Source organism: Squalius cephalus (genome assembly GCF_949319135.1).
Source record: "Squalius cephalus genome assembly, chromosome: 23".
Taxonomy (NCBI): domain Eukaryota; kingdom Metazoa; phylum Chordata; class Actinopteri; order Cypriniformes; family Leuciscidae; genus Squalius; species Squalius cephalus.
In genome coordinates this window covers 14,490,499-14,518,021 of record NC_137144.1, presented here as the reverse complement: position 1 = coordinate 14,518,021, position 27,523 = coordinate 14,490,499, and the positions used below count along the sequence as shown (strand labels likewise).

General features: G+C 41.3%; 1 protein-coding gene across 2 annotated transcripts in view; it reads right to left on the bottom strand.

The window, feature by feature from the left end:
- The window catches only part of grm8b (glutamate receptor, metabotropic 8b), a 172,859-nt gene that overhangs the window by 96,601 nt on the left and 48,735 nt on the right, over positions 1–27,523 (bottom strand). Inside the window, exon 3 of one of the 2 annotated variants that reach the window (XM_079860209.1) lies at positions 13,266–13,482. In XM_079860209.1, the coding sequence (XP_079716335.1) occupies positions 13,266–13,482 (217 nt within the window). Of the gene's footprint in view, positions 1–13,265; positions 13,483–27,523 lie in introns of those variants that run through there. The other variant, XM_079860210.1, reaches the window with a different exon arrangement.

The following is a 27,523-nucleotide window of genomic DNA, read 5'->3' as shown; positions in this document are numbered from 1 at the left end:
ATGTATCAAAGTAAATAAAATAAAATAAAATAAAATAAAATAAAATAAAATAAAATAAAATAAAATAAAATACAGACTAAAAATTATCCAGAATAAGCACTATGGCCAAATGTAAAATAAAATAAAATAAAATAAAATAAAATAAAATAAAATAAAATAAAATAAAATAAAATAAAATAAAATAAAATAAAATAAAATAAAATAAAATAAAATAAAATAAAATAAAATAAAATAAAATAAAATAAAATAAAATTAAATAAAATAAAATAAAATTAAATAAAATAAAATAAAATTAAATTAAATTAAATTAAAAATAAAGAAAATGCAAAAAAAGTTAAATAAAATAAAAGGCAGACTAAAAATTCAAACAAATTTCTCCCAAATGAACACGATGACCCAATGTATCAAAGTAAATAAAATAAAATAAAATAAAATAAAATAAAATAAAATAAAATAAAATAAAATACAGACTAAAAATTCTCCAGAATAAGCACCATGGCTCAAAGTAACCAAGCAAGTGCGCAAACCGCTAAGCCACAGCTCCAGCCATGCAATCCTTTTCTCCAGGCAAATAAAAATCCCAAGTTTCATATGAGCAATACAAGGTGTCACGATTTCAGCGCCTTTGCTCTACTTGCACAAGTTTTGTAAAAAGGTTAAAAAGTTTGCCTCATGATTGCAGTCCCGAAGTGAGAATGTCAACCCCAAAGGGGGCCCCTTTTGGAGCCTATAAATAACCTCCAATATTGCAAATGGACAAGCTCGATCTCTCCCAGCTCATTTGATGTGGGAGACGAATGGTCCTTTTGTGAGGCAAGAGCTGTAGCAGCACCGTGAGGCTCCAGAAACTATGAATGGCTTATTAAAAGATCCCTCGGTGCCACGACACTGTACCGAGAGCGGCGAGGAGAGCCTTGCGAGCTCGATCAACCTCTGTTGAGGCCATTGCGACGCTGCAGGTATCAGAAGTGTATCATTTACTCCGACTTCTACTGTATTTATACAAAGCTCATCTAGTTTCCTGCAGGCAAAGGGAAGGTTTCATCAGGTTTCATAGAGCCAGCGCTAATGTGAATAAATAATGTCTGAATTTTCATTTTTGGATCACTATTCCTTTCAACCTTCCTCACTGTCCCCCTCTCTTCATGTTCGCTCTGGAATTCCCTGCATTTTTTTTTTGTACTTCCTGCACAGTTCTTGTTTCCGAGCATTACGTAATCACAGTGTTCGACGGAGACAGATCTACAGATCATATATAAAAGTCTAATTATGTTCACCAAAACCTAAAACTATAATGAGCAGCTGCCGGTAATTACCACAAACTCGAGACCCTCACAGAGTCATTGAGAATCTGATGCAAAACCACAGATGCCCTGAAGACCCGCAGTAACAAGCACTGCAGATTTCCAAAGCCTGCTATCTTCTATAGGAAAAAAAAAAAAACAACTCAAGACTGCAGGGCTGCAAATCTGGTTATTTTATCTCACTCAGACAATGGGATTCAATGCAGGGTGGGTGTGTGTTGGGGGGGAGTGTGGAATTCAATTTCTACCTCACAGGAGTCACCTCAAGCCGTATATGCAGGTAGACTAAAACACTTCAATCCCAATCCCAAAGCGAGAGGTATATCATCAGATTGTGTTTATGGGAATGGCATAGAATCGTGAATGCTTGATAGATACTGTCTGTGGAGGCTTTACTTATTCTGCTCGCCTGATTGAAGTGCACTTTGGCTCATATGAAGCAAAGGTAGGCGGTATATGTTTGCTTAAATTGATTATGTGCAATAAATTAGTATAATATAAAAACAACAACCTTTAATCTATTCAGATTTTATCATATATATTTGCAGTCACAATGAGTTTGACCTGTGCATTTTCATGTATTTTTACATACATATTGTGTGTGTTTGTGTGTGTCTATGCGCTACAGTACAGTGCAACATTTGGGGTTGGTAAGATTTTTTAATGTTTTTGAAAGCAGCCTCTTATGCTCACTAAAGCTGCATTTATTTAATCAAAACTATTGTATAAACTGTAATCTTGTGAGATTTTATTACAATTTAAAACAACTGTTTTCTATTTGAATCTATTTTGAATAAGCAATTTATTCCTGTGTTTAAATCTGAATTTTCAGTCTTCAGTGTCACATGATCCTTCAGAAATCATTCTAATATGATGATTTGCTGCTCAGGAAACATTTATTATTATTATTATCAATGTTGAAAACAGTTGTGCTGCTTAATATTTTTGAAACCATGATACATTTTTAGGATTCTTAAAGGAATACAAAGTTCAAAAGAACTTTCTGTAAATCTTTTGTAACATTATAAATGTCTTTACTGTAATTTTTTTGCTATACTTTGTCCCTGATTTGTCTTATTTTTACTTTTTCTGAAATTTTGATATAGTTTTCTTTGATTTCACTTGTGAACTTATTTTTTGATTTCCTTTGCCTTTTATTATATTGAATCTGATGTTGTAAAGCACATTGGTCAGCTGTTGCTGTTTTAATAGTTATATATAAATAAACTAAACTTGGAAATTGAAACAATACTTTAAAAATGCATAATAAAAGTATTCCTTTCATTTAAAAAAAATCTACCATAGCATATAACCCACACATTATGTAATATATAATACAGTATGACCGTAAAGAAGCATTCACTATATGGTACCTATTAGACCAATCTCACAAGAAAACAGTTTTAAATCAACAACCGAATCTCTCAAATATCACTATCACAGCAAGTACACAAACTTAACATTACTAATATCAGTTACACTTTATGTAGATAGTCCACTTTATGCATTCTACTAATTATAAGTAACTTTTCAACTACATGTCAACTGACTATCATTAGAGTATTAGTAGACTGTAGTGGACTGTCAGTAGACTGTTAGGTTAGGGTTAGGTGTTAGGGTTCAGGTTAGGAGAATAAGTTGACTTGTAGTTGCCAAGCTACTTATAGTCAGTAGATAATCTGTTGGGGGACCAACAAAATAAAGAGTTAGCAGATGTTAAGTAGACAGTCTACTAATACTCTAATGACTGATAGTTGACATGTAGCTGCAAAGTTACTTAGTTAGTAGAATGTCTAATGTGCAGGACTGAATTTATTTAGATTTTTCAGTGGATTTATCATTTTGTAAATGTGTATTCTAGTGAGGACTTTAATTTTGAAAAGCACAGACAACCTCTTAGTTCAGGAAGCAGGAAGTTCTAGTAGTACTGCAATAGTTCAGCAAAATGTGGTAGCTGTGTGACATCTCTAAACATCACCTTTCTTTTCATCTGTTAGACGCAATGTCTTTTCACTGTACTGGCCTTATTAGATTTCTCTGGCATCTAACTATCCAGTAAGTTAAACAGTTGAATCATAAACTTCAGAAACGACTTGAGGTGTCCAGCGAGGTTTTTGAGTCACTGTTTAACTTACTGGATAGTTAGATGCCAGAGAAGGCCAGTACATCTAAAGTGGACTATCGAAATAAAGTGTTACCCTAATATCCACTTTGAATATTAACAAACACTCAGTATATCACAACATGCTCAAATATCAACCTGAATGTGAACACTGAGTTATTTCATTCCACACAAAAACATGAAAAACTCTTTCACTCATTCACTGACCACATAAAACATAACCAGATTTCTCCCATGTAAAAGGAAGACTTGAGCACAAACTAACAACCTGTGGTGTCATGAAAGCATCTTAAAGGAATACTCCACTTTTTTTGGAAATAGGCTAATTTTACAACTCCCCCAGAGTTAAACAGTCGAGTTTTACCGTTTTTGAATCCATTCAGCCGATCTCCGGGTCTGGGGGTCCCACTTTTAGCATAGCTTAGCATAATGAATTGAACCGGACAAGACCATTAGCATCTCTCTCAAAAAAATGAACAAAGAGTTTAGATATTTTTCCTATTTAAAACTTGACACTTCTGTAGTTACATCGTGTACTAAGACCGACGGAAAATGAAAAGTTGCGATTTTCTAGGCTGATATGGCTAGGAACTATACTCTCATTCCTGCGTAATAATCAAGAAACTTTGCTGCCGTACCATGAGTGAAGCAGGCGTAATGATATGACGCAGCGCATGCCGCCTGATAATAGGCTACTGAGCTGGGGACTATTATCAGGTGCTGCGTCATATCATTACGCCTGCTTCACTCATGGTACAGCAGCAAAGTTTCTTGATTATTACGCAGGAATGAGAGTATAGTTCCGAGCCATATCAGCCTAGAAAATCGCAACTTTTCATTTTCCGTCGGTCTTAGTACACGATGTAACTACAGAAGTGTCAAGTTTTAAATAGGAAAAATATCGAAACTCTTTGTTCATTTTTTTGAGAGAGATGCTAATGGTCTTGTCCGGTTCAATTCATTATGCTAAGCTATGCTAAAAGTGGGACCCCCAGACCCGGAGATCGGCTGAATGGATTCGAAAACGGTAAAACTCAACTGTTTAACTCTGGGGGAGTTGTAAAATGAGCCTATTTCCAAAAAAAGTGGAGTATCCCTTTAAACCACCTTCTGAGTTGGTTTCTTTGTTGTCTCGAATGCATCTTTGAGGATATTTGTACTTATGGTACACGAAGAACCTTTATAACTTTTCAACTGCACAAAAGATTTTTCATAGTTGAAAAAAGGGTTCTTTAGATGTTTAAAATGTTCTTTACACTAAGAAAAAATGGTTATTTTAAGAACTGTTCACAGGGAACCAAAAAATGGTTCTTCTGTGGCATCACTGTAAAAAAAACAACATTATTTTTAATGTGTAGTTAGGGGTTCATTGCTTCGGAGTCAAAATGTGTCGCGTTTTAGGAATCAGGATCACTGAATATGTTCTTTGAAACTCACAGTGTCCTTATGGTAACATATGTGGATTCTCAGTTTTGAGAATGAACAGTTGATTTCCCTCAACTGTAAGCCAGTGAAGTCTAGAAATGTGAAACCCAGTACAGTCCCTTATCTCACAGTAAAACCTGTATTTGTTTTTGCAATTTACCTCAGCAATGATATTTTGACCCCATTCTCAGGCTCCTTGGCCCCTACAGTCTGCCATGACTAAAGCCACTGAAGTGGAACAGCAGCTCAGGGGACCTGCTTTAAGTGTGTGTGCTGAAAAATGCATCTTTAGTAGGTTTTCATCCATTTCTTAAATGTGAATAGTGAGATCCAGATGGGCTGACGAGTAGTTTGTGGAAATGTGCTAATGAAAGGTTTTTGTTTGTGTTGGATTTCAAGGCATTGCCGATAAGAAATCCTGCATTCCTCAAATCTTCAAACCTCTGCAGTTTCATAAATGTGTCATTTGTGTCAATTTTAAGTGGATTCAGATGTAGATTAAATGACCTGCATGATATTATGGAGTGTTGAGGTCATTACATATTAACCGCTCAATTAATATTCAATGACCCCGGTATGTTACTGTACCTCAGATCCACAGTGTTTCCAACAAGGCTTCATGTGCTACAAGCACACAGCAAGATGAATGACAAAAAACACCTGTATTGACACATAATCTCATTATGTCGGCCCCTGAGTTTACTGATCAATACCAATAAATCATTCAAAAGAACATAACACAAAACTCTTTTACTTCAAGCTCCCCAGATAAGGGTAGCAATTTTAAGATCTTAAATTTGTTACGCTGAAGTGTGCAATGTGTCAGTCAGTCAATACTATCGATTTGAATTAATCCAAAAGACAAGGTCAGAATGCTTGACAGTTAAAATGTTTCAGAGCTTGATGCATTTTCCAATTCATTTCTTGTTTAAAATCTTAGGACTCTAGAGCCAATTACAAAATAAAAGTAGCAGTTTCATCTATATTGATACCTTCAAACACAGATACTTGCCTTTTATTCAAATACTTGCTTTTAGAATTGAAACCCAAGGTTGGAGCTGTGGTTTAGTGGTTAGTGCTCTGGTGCTCATCTTGGAAATTAAGGTTTGAATCTAGCCTGCATTATATTATGATTCAATTCTTCACAATAATTTCCAGTCTGCTTTTTTTTTACTGTCAACAAAAAGCAGCAGAAGTTCAAAAAGAAAAGAAAAATGAACTATTAGGTAAGAAATGAGAGCATGAGATGGAGGTTTGTGATCATAACTCAAGCTGGGCAACTTATTATTCCTGTGAAGACACATATTTGAGACTTTGCCTCATCTTTTGTAGCCATGGTTCTGGCACTTCTTTCTGGCAGTGCATTTTCACAGTAATGGAATAAACTGTCAAGAAGAAACAGCAGATTTCAGATTTGGAAGAACTTCCAAGCAAAATGGTTTACGAACCAATTGTCTGAAATCTGATCATTTTGGCACTCTGCTGCCCTCTGTGGATGGAATGAAAAGCAGAAATGAAAATTGTGACATCATTTACTCAAACTCATGTCGTTCCAAACCTTTATTTCTTCAGTGGAACACAAAGAGAGGAATTTAGAAAACAAAACAAACCATCATTATAAAAGTAGTTCAATCATAGGAATTTGACTCAGTGAGTCAAATTGAGTCAGTGACTGAATTCGGATTGGAATTAGTGAAAAAAGAATTTAAGGCTTGTTCACACCAAGGATGAGAATTAGAACTAAAGTTTTCATAATCATTCTAATTCTATGAGAATATGGAAAGTCCCCACCACAACTATAACAACAACGACACAGAGGAACGAGATCAAGAATAATTTTTTGACAGCCAATCAGAATCCATTCTGCTTTAAAAGGCGTGAGCATTTAAAGTGGCAGACGGCAAAACTGCAGCGCGCGCTTATAAACACAACGTTATTGTCTGTTGGTGTGAATGCTATAGTTATCATTATAATTATCATTATATGTAAATTGGCCTTTAGACCGTTTTTGTGAACTAGATTAACTGATCAATTGAAAAGATCTGAATCAAAATAATGATTTGTTCATGAATTTTCAGTGAATAATGTCAAAGTTTTGATCCGTTCCTCACACAAAGCTATCGCTGTGTTTCAGAAAACTCGTGGAACAACGCGAGGGTGAGTAAATGATGACGGAATAAATAAAAAAGTTTTGAGAACTATCCCTTTAAGAGGAGAAGAGTTCATTAGGTTTGGCAGATGGCGCCAGTTGGCTCATCAATCTGTTTTATGCGAGACCGATAGGACGAACAGATGCATAAAACTTCTCTGAATCTTCAAAGGTGAAAAAGAATGAGAGAAGTTGAAGAGATTAATCTAAACTAATGAGATCACCAGACTCCGGAAATCATTAATGCAATGACATCCTCACTAAATGGCTGTTAGTAATTTTCAGAGAATGGAAGGTTCAGCTGAGGTGGTTCTGGGAAGGGCTGAATTTCATCTCACTTTAACATTATGTAAATTCCTTCTTAATCCATGACGGCTTATACCAGCCAATGAGGTCAGTGACTTTGCATCCCGGGTGAAGATTTCCACTATAAAAGCTGACACGCAGAGAGAATCTTCATTATATCTTGGGTTCCTACTGTTGTTACGGGCTCATTAAGCATCTTTAACATGAGGGAAAAGGCGTCTGCTCAGAATCTGTAGGGGGGATTTTGAATAACAGGCTCCAGCCTCTGTTACCTGTGGTGATACAGCAGGTGTGGATAACTGATTATAAGACCGGCATTTCACAATAGCATGCTCAGCAAAGAAGAGAGAGACTTTTGATCATCTTGGGACAACCAAGTAGCGAACAGGGCGACATATAATGGGCGCATTGCTTCAGGCTCAGTATGGGAGAGACGGGATATGAAGGAAACCAGAACCTGATGTGCTTGTATGTTTGAAATCTGAAGTCTCTTACTGAAATTCTCCGGTTCACCTGAGGTGACTTGGGTTGTGCAATCTTAGATTGGCTTGCTATAAATTTTGAGCTAGAATTCAAAGTTGAAACGATAATGTGAAACAATACTATGTGAAAAGTGATGTGTTTAGTTTAATGCTGGTAAAAAAAAACGTCCTCATATCCAAGCTGGGACAACTAAATAGTTAAAAAATGCTAACAAGTATGACTTTTCAAAACATTGCTCTGTTTGTTTGAGATTCCTGACCTGCCTGGCATAGCAACAGTAGTTCAACCAATGGTGTGAGTCTGGGCGGAGCTATTTGTTGCTGTGACCAGTGGCAGATGGAGAGTTAGCGGAGAGCACTTCACCTTTAAAGTCCCCATGAGCCAGAAGTTGCAACTACTTTACTTCAGTGTTGTGATGTATTTCCAAGTGAACCAAGTGGATTTTATTTTAGCGCTCCTCCTCTCCATCGCTCGTTCATAGCAGACTGACGGTTGAAGGGAAGTTGTTAAGGATATTCAAACTAGGGTGACCAGATGAGATTGGCTGAAATTCGGGACGGACGGACGGACGGGGGGGTTTGGTTGGGGATGGGTAGGTCTGGGGTGACGGGATGGGGGGGGATGGGGGTATGTGGGGGGGGGGGGGGTTTCTATGATATTAGACTGTAGCCTATAATAAAAGATAATGAATTTCAAACCTGAACCAAACATATTTTTATTCAAAGATCAACACTCTGTCATTAGTCTTTAGTCTGCCACAAAAAAACTGTCCTCGCGGCTGCAGCAACTTGCGCTCTCTTCATCAAGGCTTAAAACAAAAAGGGGATAAAAAGGTCGTACTTTCTTTGTGCATATAGATTAATTAGATAAATGAATAGAAACAATAAAACTTTAAATTCACACAGCTATAGCCTACCTAGGTTGTGGACCGACGTCAGCATATTTCGCAGAGGTTTTCACTGTTTCCAGCACTCCTGTCTTTCCCAGGATCTAAATTCGCGCCTACGGTATTTTTTTAGAACTTCAAAAAAAGAACTTCTGCAGCCAATGAGCAGCCGGCGGGGGCTGGTTGCAGGACGACTCAACCTCTGCAGACAGTTTTTAATGTTTATCAGACAATAACTACTCAAGATTTTGCTTTAGTATAATTTTCATGACAATTAGGGCCAGATTCGGGATTCGGGACAACAGTTTAGATTTCGGGACTGTCCCGAATTTTTCGGGACGTCTGGTCACCCTAATTCAAACCCAAGCCGTCAAACTGACGCCATCAAAGAAGGAACGCCATTCCAGAGCGGAAGCAAATTTTCAGATTTTGATTAAAGATTTTTTCTGTGTATTGACTTGCACTGATTAATTATTCACCACAAGACTAGTAATGTGCGCAAACAAAGTAAATAGTCAATTTTGATTTCATGACGACTTTAAAGGGGTAGTGTCATGATTTACATCTTAATCACATTCTTGTAGTTCCAAACTTCCAAACTATCGCTTTAAAGGGATAGTTCACCCAAAAATGAAAATTGTGTCATTAATTCCTGACCCTCATGTCGTTCCAAACCCATAAGACTTTCGTTCATCTTTGGGAACACAAATGAAGATCTTTTTGTTGACGTCCGAGAGCTTTCTGTTGACAGCTACGCAACTTGAAACTTTGACGCTTCAAAAAGTTCATAAAGAGATTGTAAAACTAATCCACATGAACTGAGCGGTTTAGTCCAAATTTTCTGAAGAGACTTGAAGGCTTTATATGATGAACAGATTGAATTTAGGCTTTTATTCACATTCAAATTAATGAATACAATTTAGCTTTCTTTCAAATCTATTGGAATTTCTCGTTTTAAATTCTCTCACAGGAGGGGATGCCCATAAACAAGAAGACACAAGCAAACTATCCCAAAAATGACCATGAATACTCTGCTGATTTGGACAAACCATGCCTGCTAAATGGATAGTCACAAATATATTTGAAGGTTTTCCAAACAGGAAATATTAACAAAGTCAAACAGCACAACACTGATCGCAATATTAGTCTTCTGTATACTGTACACCAGATGAACAGCAGGAGAAAGTCACACACACACAGTTTCAGTTTCTCCAATCATGTAACAAGATCACTCAGACTGATGAGACATCTCAGAGAGACAGATTGTACCGTTTTAAATAACTCATGACGGCAAACCAAACATGAATGGGCGCGTGGTTGTTCCCAAAGGAAAGCGAGTGTTTGTTTTCCCCTTCCATAAAACCGCTATTTTATCTGGAGCAGCAAATTACATATTGCTGTCATTTTTCATCATTATTGTTGCTTATGCACCATTTACATAGAGATTGCATTGCCTTGCTAGTGAGAACGGCCTCCTAAACACTACAGTAATGATGTAGTGGGGTTTCAAATGATGTAGAGGGTCACTTTGCCATGCTGCAAGGCTCCACTGCATGCCAATCAGGCACAAAAACGAAAATTAATAGCATCTGGTTACTGCTTGTTTATTCAAGAGTATAATTAACTGCCAGTTATTAGAGTTCTGGAGACAGTTTCGTTTTTTAACTCGTGATAAGGGGCACATTTCAAATGCAAGAAAGTGAAGATTGTGTCAAAGGCTGATTTGAATAGAGTACATTATGAATTTTCCGTAATGACGTTGAGTCGATTTTTATGTTTGACCTTTGAGGGGGGAAAAACACACAATAATTATAAACGCAAGTACAAATGTTCTTTCTGTAATTGGCTGTTATGAAGGATAAAGCAGTGTCAAACTGCGTCTGCACAATACTTCTTTAGTTCACTGCCGTATTTTACTTTATTTTTTGATATTAAGTGCAAAGACCAATCACCAAATACAGTTAAACAGCGGATTTGTACAATAAAGCTAAAGAATCCAGCAGTTTTATGATTTCACATATTTTCTACAGCCAAAACCAACAACCGGGTGGTACATGCTTTGTGAACAATGTTTTCTGATACAAATGCAATGCCATTTTATATTTGGATATGTACGATTTCTTAAAGCAAGGGGTTTTACATTTTTTTTTAGACAGTAAATCTCCTTCCTAAAATGTAAACGCAGCCAGATATTTTCCTGAATAAAGACATAATACTGTGAAAAGCATTATAAATATAAATATTATAATTTCTGGAAAATATATTTTGTTCCTATTAAGAATTTAATTGGGCCCAGTGAATAAAATAATTCGGATTAATCTCATAATTCACTAATAGACTTTAAAAGCAGATGGAAACAGTAATAATCTTTTGACATTGTAATATTTATTTGACTTTTTTTTATACCATTTCATGGACATTATAGTAATGAATCTAATAATCATTTTTATAGCTTATAAATTGGTGCTCATAAATTTATATAACCCTCTTTTCTCATACATTCACAAACCCCATCCAGAATCTAAATATTAAAAAAAGAAATAAGAAAAAAAGAGCAACTGCTTATTTAATACTATACTGAAAAAGCGACATAATAGACTTTACATAACCCACAAGACTGAAATTAAATTGTATTTCCTCGTTGTGCATGTCTAAATTTGTGTAAAATGATCATCATATAATAATCATATACATAAAAATATAATATAAAATAAGAAATAATAAAAGAAATTATACGTTTTAAATAAATGTAATACATTTTTAAATATGACTTTACATAAAAACATATTCACATTCTGCAAAGGTAAAATTGTGTGCATAACCATATCAAATTACCATGGTATTACCATCTGACAAAACCACTGTACCATGGTCCTCCACGGCACTTTTCAGAGAAATACATAATCCTGTCAAAATCATATTAAAGCACCTAGACTTGTACATTCAGACAGCTGAGCATGTGCGCAAACACACACACACACACACACACACAGATAAACAAAATTGATGAGCCTGGAGGAATGATCTTAATCGCTCACATGTGTCTCTTCCTTTAATTGTATTTCCATAATTACAACATAATTAACGTGGCATGTCCATGTCTACAATAATAAATCAATCGCGCATCACGAGATGACCATGATGTGGTTTGTTACGATGGATGCCGTGGCGAGTCCATTACTGGACATGTGCCTGTAATTATGTCTCTATATCAAAGCCCATTCTTCTTCTACTCTCTTTCTTTATTGATAAGCTTCTCTGTAATTGTGGTTTCCCCTGGACGTGTGCTAACAGTAATGCTCTATATTATTGCAGGCTTGTGTGGGAGGGAAAATGGGGAATGTGAGCCATTACTGCACGACCTATGCGATGCAAAATGAAGTGAATTATGGGTTAACGGCAATAAGCAGAGAATTCCAAAGCAGTGTGAGCATGAATACAGATTTTCAGTTCTGGAGTGGCGAGTTCTTTGAGCCATACAAGGTCACAATTGAACACTTTTTGTATCTTCTTCTAGCTTCTGACCTTTATACCTCTTAGACTATTCATTTTTGTGCAAAATCGCTGAATAATGGACAACAAAACATGAGCTCAGCTCGACTTTGATGGCTCAGACTTGACAGAATGAAAGATGGGGGTTGAGGTTTTCAGATGTGTTCTTACAATATAGCCTGTTTTTTTTTTTTTTTTATGAGTTTTGACCTTTCTTCTGTTGAGATTGTGATTTCCTTCCATCTCTGTCAAGGCATGTAATTCAGTCTTCGTGTTGTTTTGTGTATAGCAATGCTGGTCAGCAAACTCAGAAAAAGCTTTGTGCCACAAATCAGTATGATGCAGTTTGTATTTTTCAATGTTTTGTCTAAGATCTTTTTGAAATGCATTAAAGCAGACATATAACAGAAAAAGGGTTTTCTTTTGCATATTTGCAATAAAAGATTTTGATTTTGTACTATGAAAGCACCTTTAAAGATCATTTACTAGAACTAACATACAAAAACAGGTTATTTATGTAACATCAAAATATTGACACCCCATTTATGTATTAACATCTATTCAATAATGACCCTGATGAACGACAATGAGAGTTACGCTCCAATAGAGGTAATTTATATAAAACAGCACAAACAGCCTGTTTAAAGAAGTAGTTCATTATTTACTCATCTTCATCATTATTTACTTGTTTACTTCATGTAAGACCAGTAAATAATGACAGAATTGTCATTTTTGGATGTGTTGTAGTTTTACATCACCATTTTCAGCCCATAAACTTAAAGAAAACTAAGCAAAACACACTCACACACACACAAAAATGAATTTATGGGCAAGAAAATGTCTCTAATATTATAAGTCAAGGGGAGTCAAGAAAAAAAAACTTAAAACACACACACACAAAAAAATAAAAATAAAATAAAAATAAAATATAATATGCTGCAAACGTGTAGACTGTATCCCAAAGCTACATCGCACCTCTTGAAAGAAATTCAATTCAGACAGCCAACGAGTTGAGATCAGTGAAGCGAGACGTACATCAGAAGATAATCTGGAGCCCTCGTACAGAAACACATTTCAAAATGTTCTCTGGTAGCTTACCAGATTCTCGTGAGATCTGAACGAATGCCTCCACGCCACTCTCTCCATAATTCCCCTCAGATGCCAGCGTGGAGACATAGTTCCAGCCCATGGCGGTCACAATGTCCAGCATAGCTTGGGCCTGGTAGGAGTCTGGCGGCACAACCCGGGAGAAGAAGTCGTAGCGGGTGTTATCGCTCAGCTCCGGCGCTGTGGATGCATAGCTGATCTGAGGGATCTGTTAAAGAGGAGAGAAAACAATCTGTTATGCAGGAGAGATTTTTAAAGATCACATTTCTGAGTCCTGAGCCAGAAATAGAAAAGTTCTTAGAGAGGACCTATTAAGTCTTGGTTTTGTTTTTGGGGTCCATTAGAATATGTTTCAAACTTCATTTTTCACATATTTTACATTGTTGCAGCACCTCTCTTCTCTGTCTGTCAGTAACGCTCTGTTTTGTTCCTGTCTCTATGAAGCCCCTCCTTCCAAAAAGCACAATGAGCTCTGATTGGTTGACTGGATCAGTGTGTTGTAATTGGTCAACCGCTTCAAGCGCGTTTCAGAATTGTCACAGCCCTTACCGTAACCGCGAGTTTAAACACAATACTATCTAACTCAACCAGGTTCGCCCCTTTTTTTGAGCATGCCTTGAGTGGGAATTATTTATTGTGACGTATTTGTTCCCTGAAGAAAACTCGAGACTACAATCGAGGCGTTTTAGGGAGTTCAGAAACATAAAAACGTAAAACGTGTCCCAATCAACCCGAATTCATCCCTATAAACCTACGCCAACACAGCAGAATACATCAATAGGTTTCTAAATATGCGAATTGTAGTACATTGCGATTACAAAATAAGTTTGCATGTTTTGATGTCCACATATTCCTGTTCAAGAAATGACAGTGGCTGTAGCATTTCTATCGTAAAGAAGTGGCCAAATAATATTAAGTGGACATTTAAATTAAACGTTTTGTCAATATTAAACACGGATTTGATCATGCTGTATACGTAACAACAACAATCACCAAGCCATTGGCGCCCTCTGCAGGCATTTGTTATATTATGTACACAAGTTGATTATGTTTATATTCTGTATGTTACATTATGTATTTTAAAAGTATTGTTCAATAAAACCATATGATTAATTGATACTTTACCAATTATTATTGCCTCATTGTTTTTATATATGTATTTTAAGTCATTTTAAAGGGACTATGTGTAGCTTTTTAGGTATTTTATTATCTAAAATCAATATTTTTATTCATAAATATGCCCTCAATGGTGTACAAATACCTATGCCAATGATCAGACTAATCCTCGTAAACGAAGAATTTATTATCTTTATATACATGGGACGGGTAGGTCCACGGAGGCTTCCATGTAGTTCCGCCATCTTGAAAAACTATAATAGCAGAGAGGGACAAAAAGTACTAGGCCAACGCGTTTCCACAACGCGTTTTCGTTCAGAACCAGCGTCACGTGACTGAAGCCAGCAGAAGCAGAGGCACAGAGCAGTGAGAGGCGCTTGTCACTGCCCCGGCAAGTTTAAAAGGATGCACACTGCACGGTTATTTATACACCGTTCATTCATACATATGCTGAGTCACAGGATAAGGAGTCTTCGTCGTCGAAAAAGTCCAAAATAGACCGTAAAAGGAAACATGACCGGAGATTACAAAAACAAGGGTTACTGTCGGGATAGCTAATGCAGGAGAAAGCTTTCAAAAGAGACCCTGAAGTTGCCTGCTTTCTTCTCGACAGGTAAGTCAATGTTACGGTCTTAATTACAAGTTTTTTTTTCATTGCTTGGTTGTGTACTTTATTATATAGACAGTAGAACATTTATAGTTAAAAGTTAAACAGGCTCTTGATGAATAGCAGCTATTGAGTAAAGTAAGGTTAGTGAAGGCTCTGATGATGATGATATCTAACAATGCACGTACTTCAAAAAATATAACGAGTAAAGAAGGCATTACTACTAATTACCATAGTTAATGTTTTTCACAGTCAGTAATTGATAACTGTAACATTCTTTTTTTCGTTGTTTCAAGTTTCAGTTTGTTTTAAATAACAAACCTGTTCACCCGAAGAAAAACTCGAAGTGCTATTATCCTGTCATAGCTTTTTGGTACATAACGGCTACCGTAGATGCAATGCGCATTTGAAAAAGCGAGGCGCTGGAGAGCATTATTCGTTTGAATGCAAAATACAATTTCACCACTAGATGGGAGAAATTCCTACAGACAGTCCCTTTAAAGGCTGTTGTTCACTTAGGTCTATTTTTATTACCACAAAATATATTATCCGATTACTCGATTAATCGTCAAAATAATCAACCGATTACTCGAAAAATCGCCTGAGATTAGTTAAAACATTTCAAAAATGCACCTGCATTGCTTTGCATTTTGTGACTTTGAGTCAAATAAAAGATTATTTTTCCTGTCATAAATTTCCACCATAGTAAAATGTTTTTTTGGTTTTCACCATGTTTTTTTTATTTCAAAACATTTGCGTTCTCCAGAGAAACTTTGCAGTCATAAGTTTTGCGAGCATACGCAAAGTTTCTCGGGGCATTGCAAACATTTTGCGAAGGAACGCAAAGTCTCCGGGGGAATGCAAACATTTTGCGAGGGAACGCAAAGTGAACGTAAAGTTTCTTGGGAGAACGCGAAACATTTGGGAGAGAACACAAAAGCATTTCCTCTTAGCTCCTATTTTTTTCCATCAATATGTCCCCTTAGTGGCTCCGAACTGAGAAAGTTGAAAATGTAAAAAAGCATAGGATCCCTTTAAGAGCAAGGTATAAAACAAAACTTTCAGCCCCAAAAGAAGCAAATGTTGACTCTTTTACAAGAGTTAATCATTCAATTCTGCCTGAAGCTAAATGAAAAATGCACAACCATTTAAAGCACGCAAAGGTGGAGAGATACATGCAACCCTCCGAAACCGCTTTAGCCCAAAGCTATTGATGCAAAGGACTACAACCCGTGAGGTGATGCAAAAGGTGAAACAAGACCAGGTAACGAAGACAAATCAGTACGTGTTGTGGTAGGAAGAATCGAGGTGAAGCCTGCCAGCAGGCACGCTGGGTAATGGCTTCTTGTGGCGATTGACGGTGTGATTGATTTCTCCTCAGCCAAAAGGCCAGGCTGTCAGCCAGAGCCCCAGAGGCTGCGCTCATCAGCATTCATTGCAACAACGGCACGGGAGAGAACCGGCCCGCAATACAAATGCCACTCACTGGCTGGCGAATCGGGTAGCGCCGCTTTTTCACCCGCAACCCTTGTAAATACAAATGTCACGGATGTGTTGACATGCCTGTGAAACAGATGCGTGTGTAGGGTTTTGTGTTATTTCTGGGGAGTGTTATATCAAAGGTGCAGCACATATGGGCAAATGCCAACACTAGACTTTATTCACACCTTAAAAATAAACATTTTGTCTCATGATTATCAGGTGTTAAATGACAAGATAGTGTCAGATCCCCTAGATTAAAGGACCTTTCTAGGTTAAAGGCAGATTTGTTCCAGAAACATTTTTTGTTATGCAGGTTGAAAGTCTCTTCACATCCTGATACCAATCATTAAGTTATGGTCTAAATGTATTTACATGTATATAACTTCTGCGGAAAGCACAGGACCATAAAATGTTCGTCCAATCATTGCATTCGGACCGAATGCAATGATTGGACAAACATTTTATGGTCCTTCACCCACGTCATTTCATAATTTTCTTTTTTTCTGTGAAAAACAAAAGATTATAAAACATAAAATTTTTATAAAACTGCTTTTGTCCCCATTGTCTATCACTGTATGGACAAAATAAAAGGCAATTTTCAAAATATCTTGGGTATGACTACAAGGTTTTCAGCCAAGTTTTGATCATGTTCAGGCCCAGGGTGGGTAATCGGGAGAATCGGGAGATTTCCTGGTGGGCCGCTTCACTTTTGGGCCGGTCGAGGATTTTTTTTTCTTCACATTTGTCACGTTAGTTACATTAAGCTACACACGTTCCGCATTCTGACACCGCAGCGCGCAGCCTCTGTATGGTTTGTACCATGTGAGGGAGTTCTCCCCTCCCCTCCTATAGAGTTGGTTGGGTCCATAGCCCGTCTTTTCCAAAACGTTTTCTCAGGTAGGCTACCACGGGCCGCGGCACCGCCGGCGCCTACCGATAGCTGGGCTGGCCCTACCATAACGCGTCAGGGAGGATGGATGGGAGGAAGAGGCCAGGAGGTATGGAAGCTTGTTTCCGCCACAGAATAAAACATTTTAAAAGATAACTGCGACTTTTTATCTCACATGCGAGTTTACATCTCACAATTCTGACTTTATTTCTCAGAATTGCGAGATATAAAGTCAGTATTGCGTGAAATAAAGTCGCGATTGCGTGTTATAAAGTCAGAATTGCGAGATATAAAGTCAGAATTGCGTGAAATAAAGTCACGATTGCGTGTTATAAAGTCAGAATTGCAAGATATAAAGTCAGAATTGTGTGAAATAAAGTTGCAATTGTTTCTTATAAAGTCTAAGTGAATTATTATTTAACCTTTACATTATTTGTTGAACCATGGTATTAATACAAACTACACAATAGTAAGAGCTGAACTGTTGCTTCATTTATCCAATTTGGAAAAAGTGCTAATTTGGAATTCCACCATGGAAAAAGTGGGCCGGTCTTGGGCCTGAAACTCCCGGGCTGAAAAGTGGCCCCACTCCGGCCCTGATCATGTTGAAAATTTTGATATGAGTATCAAATTTGACAAAGTAGGCTTTATAGGGTTAATATGCAGTTAAAATGGTTGAACACCATAATAAATGTTAAAATAATTCAATCAAAGAAGGAATTACCTACAGGAATTATGCTAGTAACTCATAATCAGAAGTTAATTCACTTATAAACGCTGTCCCACTCCCACATCAAAAAGAAGAGACAACTTTATTGATCCTTTTTTAACTTAATAATTAATGTAAGTGTATTCACAAAAACAAAAGCTACACATTTCTGCTTTAAGCCCCCATAGAGATCCATTGTAAGTGCATTACTGTAAACACATTTTTCTTAACTTGCTATCAAAAGTCAGGTTCATTCAAATCTTTTCACATGAAATAACATGGTTTCACTTGCATATTTCAAGCTTTAATGCCATCTTCATGTCGAGCGATTACCATGCGCACATGAAATTCTTATGTTTTCCGTTCATCAGAGAAAGGCATTTTGGATGGTGCATGGAGTAACTTTTAAAATGAGGCAGACTCTTTAAAACGGTTTAAACTCTACCCTGAAGTTTCTCTCCGGAACATTTCATTCAGCAGCTCAAGTGAATGACAGAAACTTTAAGTAGCTCAAGAGAGACAGACTGAGTCTCTCTCTGCCTGTTCAATTGCCTCCTTTCAGAACTCAGCCCACAGTGTTTTGAATTTTGCTGCACAGTAAAGGTTAGACTCAGAAATGATGCCCTGTAGAACTTAATTTCACGCTCATGTTTCCTGTTTAATAAAATATTACAGACCCACAAAAGAGATGCACAGAAGACTTAAAACCTAAGACTTTTCGAAGCGGCCATGAGGGAAATCAAATGTGATACTTTCCATAAAATAATATATTATCGCTGATGGGGAGAAACAAATTAACCCTCATCAGCACAGCAATAATATTTCCTCATACAATGCAATTCAGAAATGCATAATAGTGTGCAATTTCCATTGTAAAGTACATTGAGTTAAGAACCCGTAACTCTTTGGATTACTTTAGCTTTGAGAAAGTTTGTTGCATGAACTGTGCATTTTTGCCAGGATTTTCTAGTTTCCTTCAAATGAAAAGTAATAAATAAAATTAATTAATAAAATAAACTAATTATAATTATAATAAATATTATTACAACTATACACCTATTATTCTATATATATTTATAGGTTTAAATAAAATGTTTATTATAAGAGACAATAAAAACAACTTCTTTTTTCCTTGTTAAAGCAACACCAAAGATTCTTTTGTACCTTAAAATAATGTTTCCAAAATCGTTTCAGTGGTTCATCAACTTGTAACAGGGTGAACGGCACTTCTGCATTCACTTTGCGGCCCTCTATCCGCTATAACCGCACTATGCAAGTTTGCCAGTTCGGGTAGCGGATCTGAAGTTTGAATGAGACATAAGAATCTACAAATTTGACTTGCTTTACGGCAAGCGTTATAATGTCATTATTTTGTTTTTCTTCGTTTCTGATGTCGCAATACATCATACTTTCATAAAATCATGCAACATACTCTACCTTGTCTGTGGACATCGTTATTTCCAAAGCCAGTGCTGGATATACAAATAGCGTGCGTGCGAAGGTAGGCTAAATTATTTACAACAGCAGTAATGGACAATTCCGCTTCCAACCTGTAGGGGGACTGAAGAGGAAAAGTCCTTTGGTGTTGCTTTTAAAAAATGAACTTGATTTTCAACAGTCTCTGAGAAATATGTAATTTATTTAAGCCACATAATAAACTTCATTCGGCAAAATAAATAAGTATAATGAATTACAAAAAAACAATTAAAACATTTCTAGCACATTTTATAATTACCCAAAAATCAAACATAGTTCACCCCTCACGCACGTTATCACGTCCTTCAAAAACATAGGCAAGCTGTCAGTTGGAATATTAGAACTAAAAACATTGACATAAACACACTCACTTCACTGAATACTAGCTGGCTACGAAATAAATAATTATCCATCCATCTATTTAAAATTCCACACAATTTGAATATCACAACATCGATGTCTGTCAAAAAAATAACACGCACAGTATATGTTAGTGTACATAGTGTAAATATGTAAATAGTGTCACATTCCTTGTTAGTGTAATAAAAAAAAAAATACACTGTAGTATTTACAAGAAGTTCCAGGGAGTACAAGCATTTCCAGGAAAACCCACTCAACTGGATGTTTTGTCTACGTCATCACTTTCTAAGAGAAGGGAGAAAATAGCGGCCCGAGCAACCAGAGACGTTAACATACATACATGCGAGTACAAATTTCTTCTTCACTCGCTGAAATTGAATCAGAATGATCAGGGAACAGAGTGAAATAATTCACACTGCATGCTAAAGAGAATAAACGCCGATCCAATTGAAACACCTTACCGGGTTAACACTGTTCAACATGTGTTGGGGGCAGGAACAGGAAGTTGCATGTTATATTTTGACAGATTTTCAGAAACTACGTTTCCCTTTCGTTGTCACTCCGAGTTACGTCGGATGACGACGAATGGGGTTTTGCTTAGAAAGCCTATCATCTTCGAGTATATAAAACGAGCCAATGGCTCGTATATAAAACGAGCCAAAGCGTATCTCCGCCCCATCCTGGGGGTATATAAGGAAGTACGCCGGCAACATGCAGATATGTTTTCGCTTCGGAGCCAAGTTGATTCTTCACTCCACAGCCAAATTCTGAGTTATCTCTTCACTCTCTTCGAGACGAGCCTCTCTCCAAGTGTTGGTGTGACAGCGAGTTCCAGCGAGTGCACATTCCCTGCTTATCAGTGCAGTGATTTGCCAGAGTGTGTGTGTTCTCTCCCTGGTCGCTTCAGCATTTGTGGAGAAATCTCCTTTCACAAAAGAGCATTGCACGCGGCACGTCTTTTTAAAGATGCCTCGCCCGTGTATTTCTGGTTGCGGTCTGTATGTGTCTGACTCTGATGGGCACAATCGCTGTCTTGTGTGTCTGGGTGTCGAGCACGCTAAGGCAGCGTTTGTGGATGAGTCATGTTCCCATTGCGGGAACATGCCCATCGCACGGTTGCGGTCGAGACTCAATGACCTTCGTGGTAGAGTCCCCTCACCCGCACCCCGATCTACGAGCTCCACGAGAGCTGGTACTTCGGCTGGCGGCCAGGGTGACCTGAGGGTTACGGTGTGGAACAAAGCGCCGACTATTCCACGCTCCACACCGTCCTCTAGCACTGTGCAACCCGCGAGTGTTTCAAATGAGCCTGCGGTACAGTCCACTGACTTGCCGCATGTCTCATTTGGCGCTCCAGAGGAAGACCGTATGTCGATCGCTGCATCACAAGGTGGGCAGGAGTCCTTAGGAAGTGACGATTCGGCTGTGCTGCCACCCTCGGGTGTCCCAGCATTGCCCGAGTCTGATCCCGAGCTGACGGCCATGCTTTCCCGGGCAGCCGCGGCCATTGGTCTTGAGTGGTCCCCGCCACCTGGTCCAGTGCGCTCGCGGCTGGATGATTGGTTTTTGGGAGCGGCCGCTGACCCTCATCGCCGCCCAACCCCAATGCCTTTCTTCCCGGATGTGCATGAGGAGGTCACGAGGTCCTGGAAGGCACCATTGTCTTCCCGTGATCGCTCTGCGACCTCCTCCGCCTTGCCTCCTCTCGATCAGGGGGCTGCCAAAGGGTACACTGGGGTTCCCCAGGTCGAACGCTCTGTTGCGATGCAACTGTGTCCTCAGAGTGCTTCCTCCCGTGGCGACCCAAAGCACCCCTCCAAGGCCTGTAGGTTCTCCTCCACCCTCGTGGCGAAGGCCTACAGAGCTGCGGGGCAGGCAGCCTCCTCACTGCATGCCATGGCGACACTGCAGGTCTACCAGGCCCAGTTGTTACGTGACATGCACGAGGGGAGGACTGACCCAGCACTCTTCGATGAGTTGCGTGCCGCCACCGACCTCGCTCTCCGGGCGACGAAGGTGACCGCACGCTCGCTGGGTCAGGTGATGTCCACCTGTGTGGTCCAGGAATGACACCTGTGGCTCAACCTGGCTGATATGCGGGAGGCCGAGCGGACCCGGTTCCTCGACACCCCCATATCCCAGGCTGGCCTCTTCGGCGGAGCAGTCGAGGACTTTGCCCAGCAGTTCTCGACTGCCCAGAAGCAGACTGAGGCTCTAAAACCCGTCCTGCCCCGGCGGCCCGCTGCTTCGGCAGCACAGTCGTCGGCACAGGTGCCTCAGCCTGCTCGCCGCCGAGGGCGCCCTCCTGTGGTTCCCGCCCCTCCCGACCGGCCTCAGCAGTCATCTGCCTCCGGCCCGCGTCGTGGAGGAAGCCGCAGGAAGGCGCCACAGCCCTCTCCCACCCCGCGCCCCGCTAAACGCCAGGCCAAGCGGCGCTCCTGAGACGGGCTGCTCAGAGATGGCACTGAGTTCTTTTCCGGAGACGGTAGCAGGGCCGCTCCTTCCCCCGGTGGAGGGCCGGGGGAGAATCCTTGGTTGTCCCATTCCCGCTGCTCGTCTCACGACGGGCAGCACCCTAAAATGGTTAAAGAAAGAACTCACTCTCCCATCTCTGAGCACACAGAGTTCTCGGATGACAGTGCGTGCCGCTCACGAGCCTCGCCACTCTCATCCCCCTCTGTCGCCAGACCCCTGCCAGAGCACGCCCTCGTGGGACGCTGGTCCTCCCCTGGCCTCCTCTGGCAGGACGCGGCTAATGACCGTGCCCCCGCACCGGGCCGCTATGCCACCCACGCCTGGGCCGGTCATTCCACCTCGCTGCACCACCGACGGTACGTCTGTGGTCCGTATGACCCCGCTGGTTCAGTTTCTGGGAGCCTGGTTAGAGCTTCCCGGTCTGTCCCGCTGGGTCGCGAGGACCATCAGGCTCGGCTACGCGATTCAGTTCGCGCGGTCTCCTCCCCGCTTCAGGGGAGTCCGCTTCACAATGGTCGGTGGCAATGCCCCTGTCATGAGAGCGGAGGTCGCCACCCTACTGGCGAAGGGTGCGATAGAGACTGTCCCTCCAGCCGAAATGAGGTCCGGCTTCTACAGCCCTTACTTCATTGTACCGAAGAAATCCGGTGGATTACGACCTATCCTGGACCTGCGCGTCTTGAACCGCTCCCTTCACAGGCTGCCGTTCAAGATGCTCACGGCCAAACGCCTTTTCGAATGCGTACGGCCACAGGATTGGTTTGCAGCGATCGACCTGAAGGACGCCTACTTCCATGTCTCCATTCTTCCTCGACACAGACCGTTTCTTCGGTTTGCTTTCGAGGGGCAGGCATACCAGTACACGGTTCTCCCTTTCGGGCTAGCCTTGTCTCCTCACGTCTTCACGAAGGTCGTCGAGGCAGCCCTTGTTTCCCTACGAGAACACGGGGTTCGCATCCTGAACTATCTCGACGACTGGCTGATTCTAGCTCACTCTCGAGACCAGGTTTGCGAACACAGGGACCTTGTGCTCCGGCACCTAGCTCGTCTGGGCCTTCGGGTCAACTGGGAGAAGAGCAAACTCTGCCCAGTGCAGAGGATCTCTTTTCTCGGTATGGAAATCGACTCGGTCGCCATGTGCGCAGTCACTGCTGACTTGTCTTCGTCAGTTCGAGGGCAAGAGTGCGGTCCCACTGAAACTTTTTCAGAGGCTCCTGGGGCATATGGCATCCGCAGCCGCAGTAACGCTGCTCGGTTTGCTTCATATGAGACCGCTTCAGCTTTGGCTTCGCGATCGAGTCCCGAGGTGGGCATGGCAACACGGCACGAGTCCCAGTGACTCCGACCTGCCGTCAGACCTTCTCCCCGTGGTTGAACCTCAATTTTCTACGGGCCGGAGTTCCCTTAGAACGAGCTTCCAGGCATGTTGTTGTATCAACAGATGCCTCCGCCACGGGTTGGGGTGCCATGTGCAATGGACATGCTGCCGCGGGCTCCTGGACAGGACCCCAGCGCCTTTGGCATGTCAATTGCCTCGAGTTGCTGGTTGTACGCCTTGCCCTGCACCGCTTTCGTGCGTTGCTCAGGGGTCAACACGTACTAGTCCGATCAGACAATACCGCCACAGTAGCGTACATCAACCATCAAGGTGGTCTACGCTCCCGCCGTATGTCGCAACTCGCTCGCCACCTCCTCATATGGAGTCAGAAGCATCTGAGGTCGCTTCGAGCCATTTATATCCCGGGAGACCTGAACCAGGCAGCCGACGAGCTGTCTCGGCTTCGGCCTCTCGCTGGAGAATGGAGACTCCATCCCCAGACGGTTCAGCTGATTTGGGATCAGTTCGGGGACGCACAGGTAGATCTGTTTGCCTCCCACGACTCGTCTCACTGCGACCTGTTTTATTCCCTGACCGAGGGCACGCTCGGCACGGATGCACTGGCGCACAGCTGGCTGCGGGGCCTTCGCAAGTATGCGTTTCCCCCAGTGAGCCTTCTTGCGCAGACCTTGCGCAAGATCAGGGAGGACGAGGAACAGGTAATTTTGGTTGCCCCGTATTGGCACAACCACACCTGGTTCCCAGAACTAGTACTCCTCGCGACAGCACCTCCCTGGCCAATTCCCCTGCGGAAGGACCTGCTTTCTCAGGGATGGGGCACCTTATGGCACCCTCGTCCCGATCTTTGGAACCTCCACGTGTGGCTCCTGGACGGGACGAGGTAGGTTTGAGTACCCTACCACCAGCGGTGGTGGCTACCATCACTTCCGCTAGAGCATCGTCCACGAGACATGTCTATGCGTTGAAGTGGAACCTCTTCGTCAACTGGTGTTCTTCTAAAAATCTAGAACCCACGAAATGCCCCATCAGTGTCGTGCTTTCCTTCCTGCAAGAAGGGTTGGAGCGAAGGCTGTCTCCCTCCACCCTGAAAGTGTATGTTGCCGCCATTGCCGCACATCATGACGCAGTTGATGGTAAGTCCTTGGGGAAGCACGACCTGATCGTCAGGTTCCTGAGGGGAGCGAGGAGACTGAATCCTCCTCGTCCTCCCCTCGTACCCTCTTGGGACCTCTCAGTGGTTTTAACTGCCCTGCAGAGTGCTCCCTTTGAGCCTCTGCAATCAGTGGAGCTTAAGTTCCTGTCAATGAAGACAGCGCTCCTGGTTGCATTGGCCTCCATCAAGAGGGTAGGGGACCTGCAAGCATTTTCGGTTGACGAAGCGTGCCTAGAATTCGGGCCGGCTTACTCTCACGTGATCCTGAGACCCCGGCCTGGATATGTGCCCAAGGTTCCCACCACTCCCTTTCGAGACCAGGTGGTGAACCTGCAAGCGCTGCCCTTGGAGGAGGCAGACCCAGCCTTGGCACTGCTCTGTCCAGTACGCGCCCTTCGTGCTTACGTTGACAGAACGCAGTGTTTCAGGACCTCAGACCAGCTCTTTGTCTGTTATGGTGGAAAGCTGAAGGGAAAGGCTCTCTCCAAGCAAAGGTTGTCTCACTGGATAGTGGACGCCATTGCTTTGGCTTACCAGCAGCAAGGTCGACCATGCCCCCTTGGTGTGACGGCCCACTCCACTCGGAGTGTGGCATCCTCTTGGGCTCTAGCGCATGGCGCCTCGCTAACAGACATCTGCAGAGCTGCAGGCTGGGCGACACCTAACACATTCGCGAGATTCTACAATCTCCGAGTAGAGCCAGTTTCTTCTCATGTACTCGCTTCAACTAGCCGGTGCTAGATTCTGCTCAGGTGTCTTCGCTTGCTCGCCATTCCTCTCCACGGACGGGATACGTGCGATATTTCCTCAGGTGAGCCCTGAGTCTCCTCCAGCACTGTTGACGTCAACGCCAGAGTTATGCCACTGGCAGCTTTCGCGCTTGGCTAGGTGCCTCCATGTGCATGGTTCCCCTCCGGGCGACCCCCACATGTGTATTTCCACTGTAAGCCTCTTTGAGCATGTGTCTTTCCCTTGGCAAGCCACCTTGCCACCCCTGGGGTTGAAATATTCCACCTGCGGCTGGACACCCCAGTGTTACTCCGTATGCAGCCCTTCGGGGTCATATGTGTATTCCAAGTCCCCCCCTTCGGGTTGGGCATGATTGCATATTTCCACTGAGATATGCTTCCCAGTGTACCTTGGTATTCCTGTGTTAAGAAGGAGTCCTTCGTCCGTGCCAGTTTCACGACAGGGAGCTCAGACTTACGCAGGGCACTGGAAGACAGTCGAGAGGTGGCGTGATTACACTGGGAACCCCATTCCTCGTCATCCGACGTAACTCGGAATGACAACGAAAGGGAACGTCTCGGTTACGTATGTAACCCTCGTTCCCTGAGTAGGGAACGGAGACGTTACGTCTCCCTGCCACTTCCGCTGTACCGCTGGAATGCCTGAGTTCAGTCTCGGCTCCTTAGCGAAGAAACATATCTGCATGTTGCCGGCGTACTTCCTTATATACCCCCAGGATGGGGCGGAGATACGCTATGCAAATTCCGCAGACCCATGGCACTTCATTGCCATTGGCTCGTTTTATATACTCAAAGATGATAGGCTTTCTAAGCGAAACCCCATTCGTCGTCATCCGACGTAACGTCTCCGTTCCCTACTCAGGGAACGAGGGTTACATACGTAACCGAGACGATTCTGATTCTGACATTCCTGATTTTAATATTTTCTATTTTGTTTATTCTTGACTGATATTATTTTCATAATTTTGGCAATAGATGAACTGTTAAATGCGTGATCGTGAGAGGAGTCCCTGTAGTCGACCAATTTAACTCATATGCTGATGTAATACACATTTAAATTTCCAATAAAAGATGATTTTTACATGATTTGTTACATTTAATTACCCCTTTGCAGATTTTGAGCCATACAATATAAAAACTCATGCGCACAGAAAGCCGCTTTAGACAGCGCGCCAGCCACATTGAGTTCTCTTTCCAGCTTGAATGGACGAAAACACAAAAGTATGCCAAAATGCCCACCTTGTCGAGTATCCTCGTAAGCACAGTCTTAAATGAGGTAAATAAAGTCTTAAATGACGGTCATTAATGGAAATCAAAGGACAAAAGAGAAAGAGAAAATCACTCACTGTCATTTATGCAGTGAAGACTGTGAAGTGTTTAATAACTTTATTTACTAAAGATCAAATATTTAAAATATACTGTCTTTATGTTGTTTTTTATGTTGAACTTTAATGTTAGGTGAGATTAATTGAGATTAATCGATATATATATGTGATGAGGGGAAGAAAAAACTTAAAGGCTCTACGATATCAGAGTTATCCGTGTTCTACATTTATGAGAATGTTTCAAGTTCTAGAACAAAGATGATTTGAAGCAATTCCAACACATGATTGCAGCATCAGCTACAACTGACAGCTGTGCAGACGGCAGGATCATTTCACTGTCTGTGGTTTTGCAATGAGTATGAAGGACAAATCAGACATTACTTCTGAGAGCTACTGTCATCTTCAGACGTCTCGGGCGTCTCGTGTCTGAGAGACGTGGAACCAGAAGAAGCGGAAGAAAGTCTTTTAGATTTTAAAGATTTCTCAGAGGATGTGCCATGTGTTTTGCACTACATTAGCCATAACGTTTTCTGGCACTCCAGTTGAGTCTTACAGATACCCACAACAGG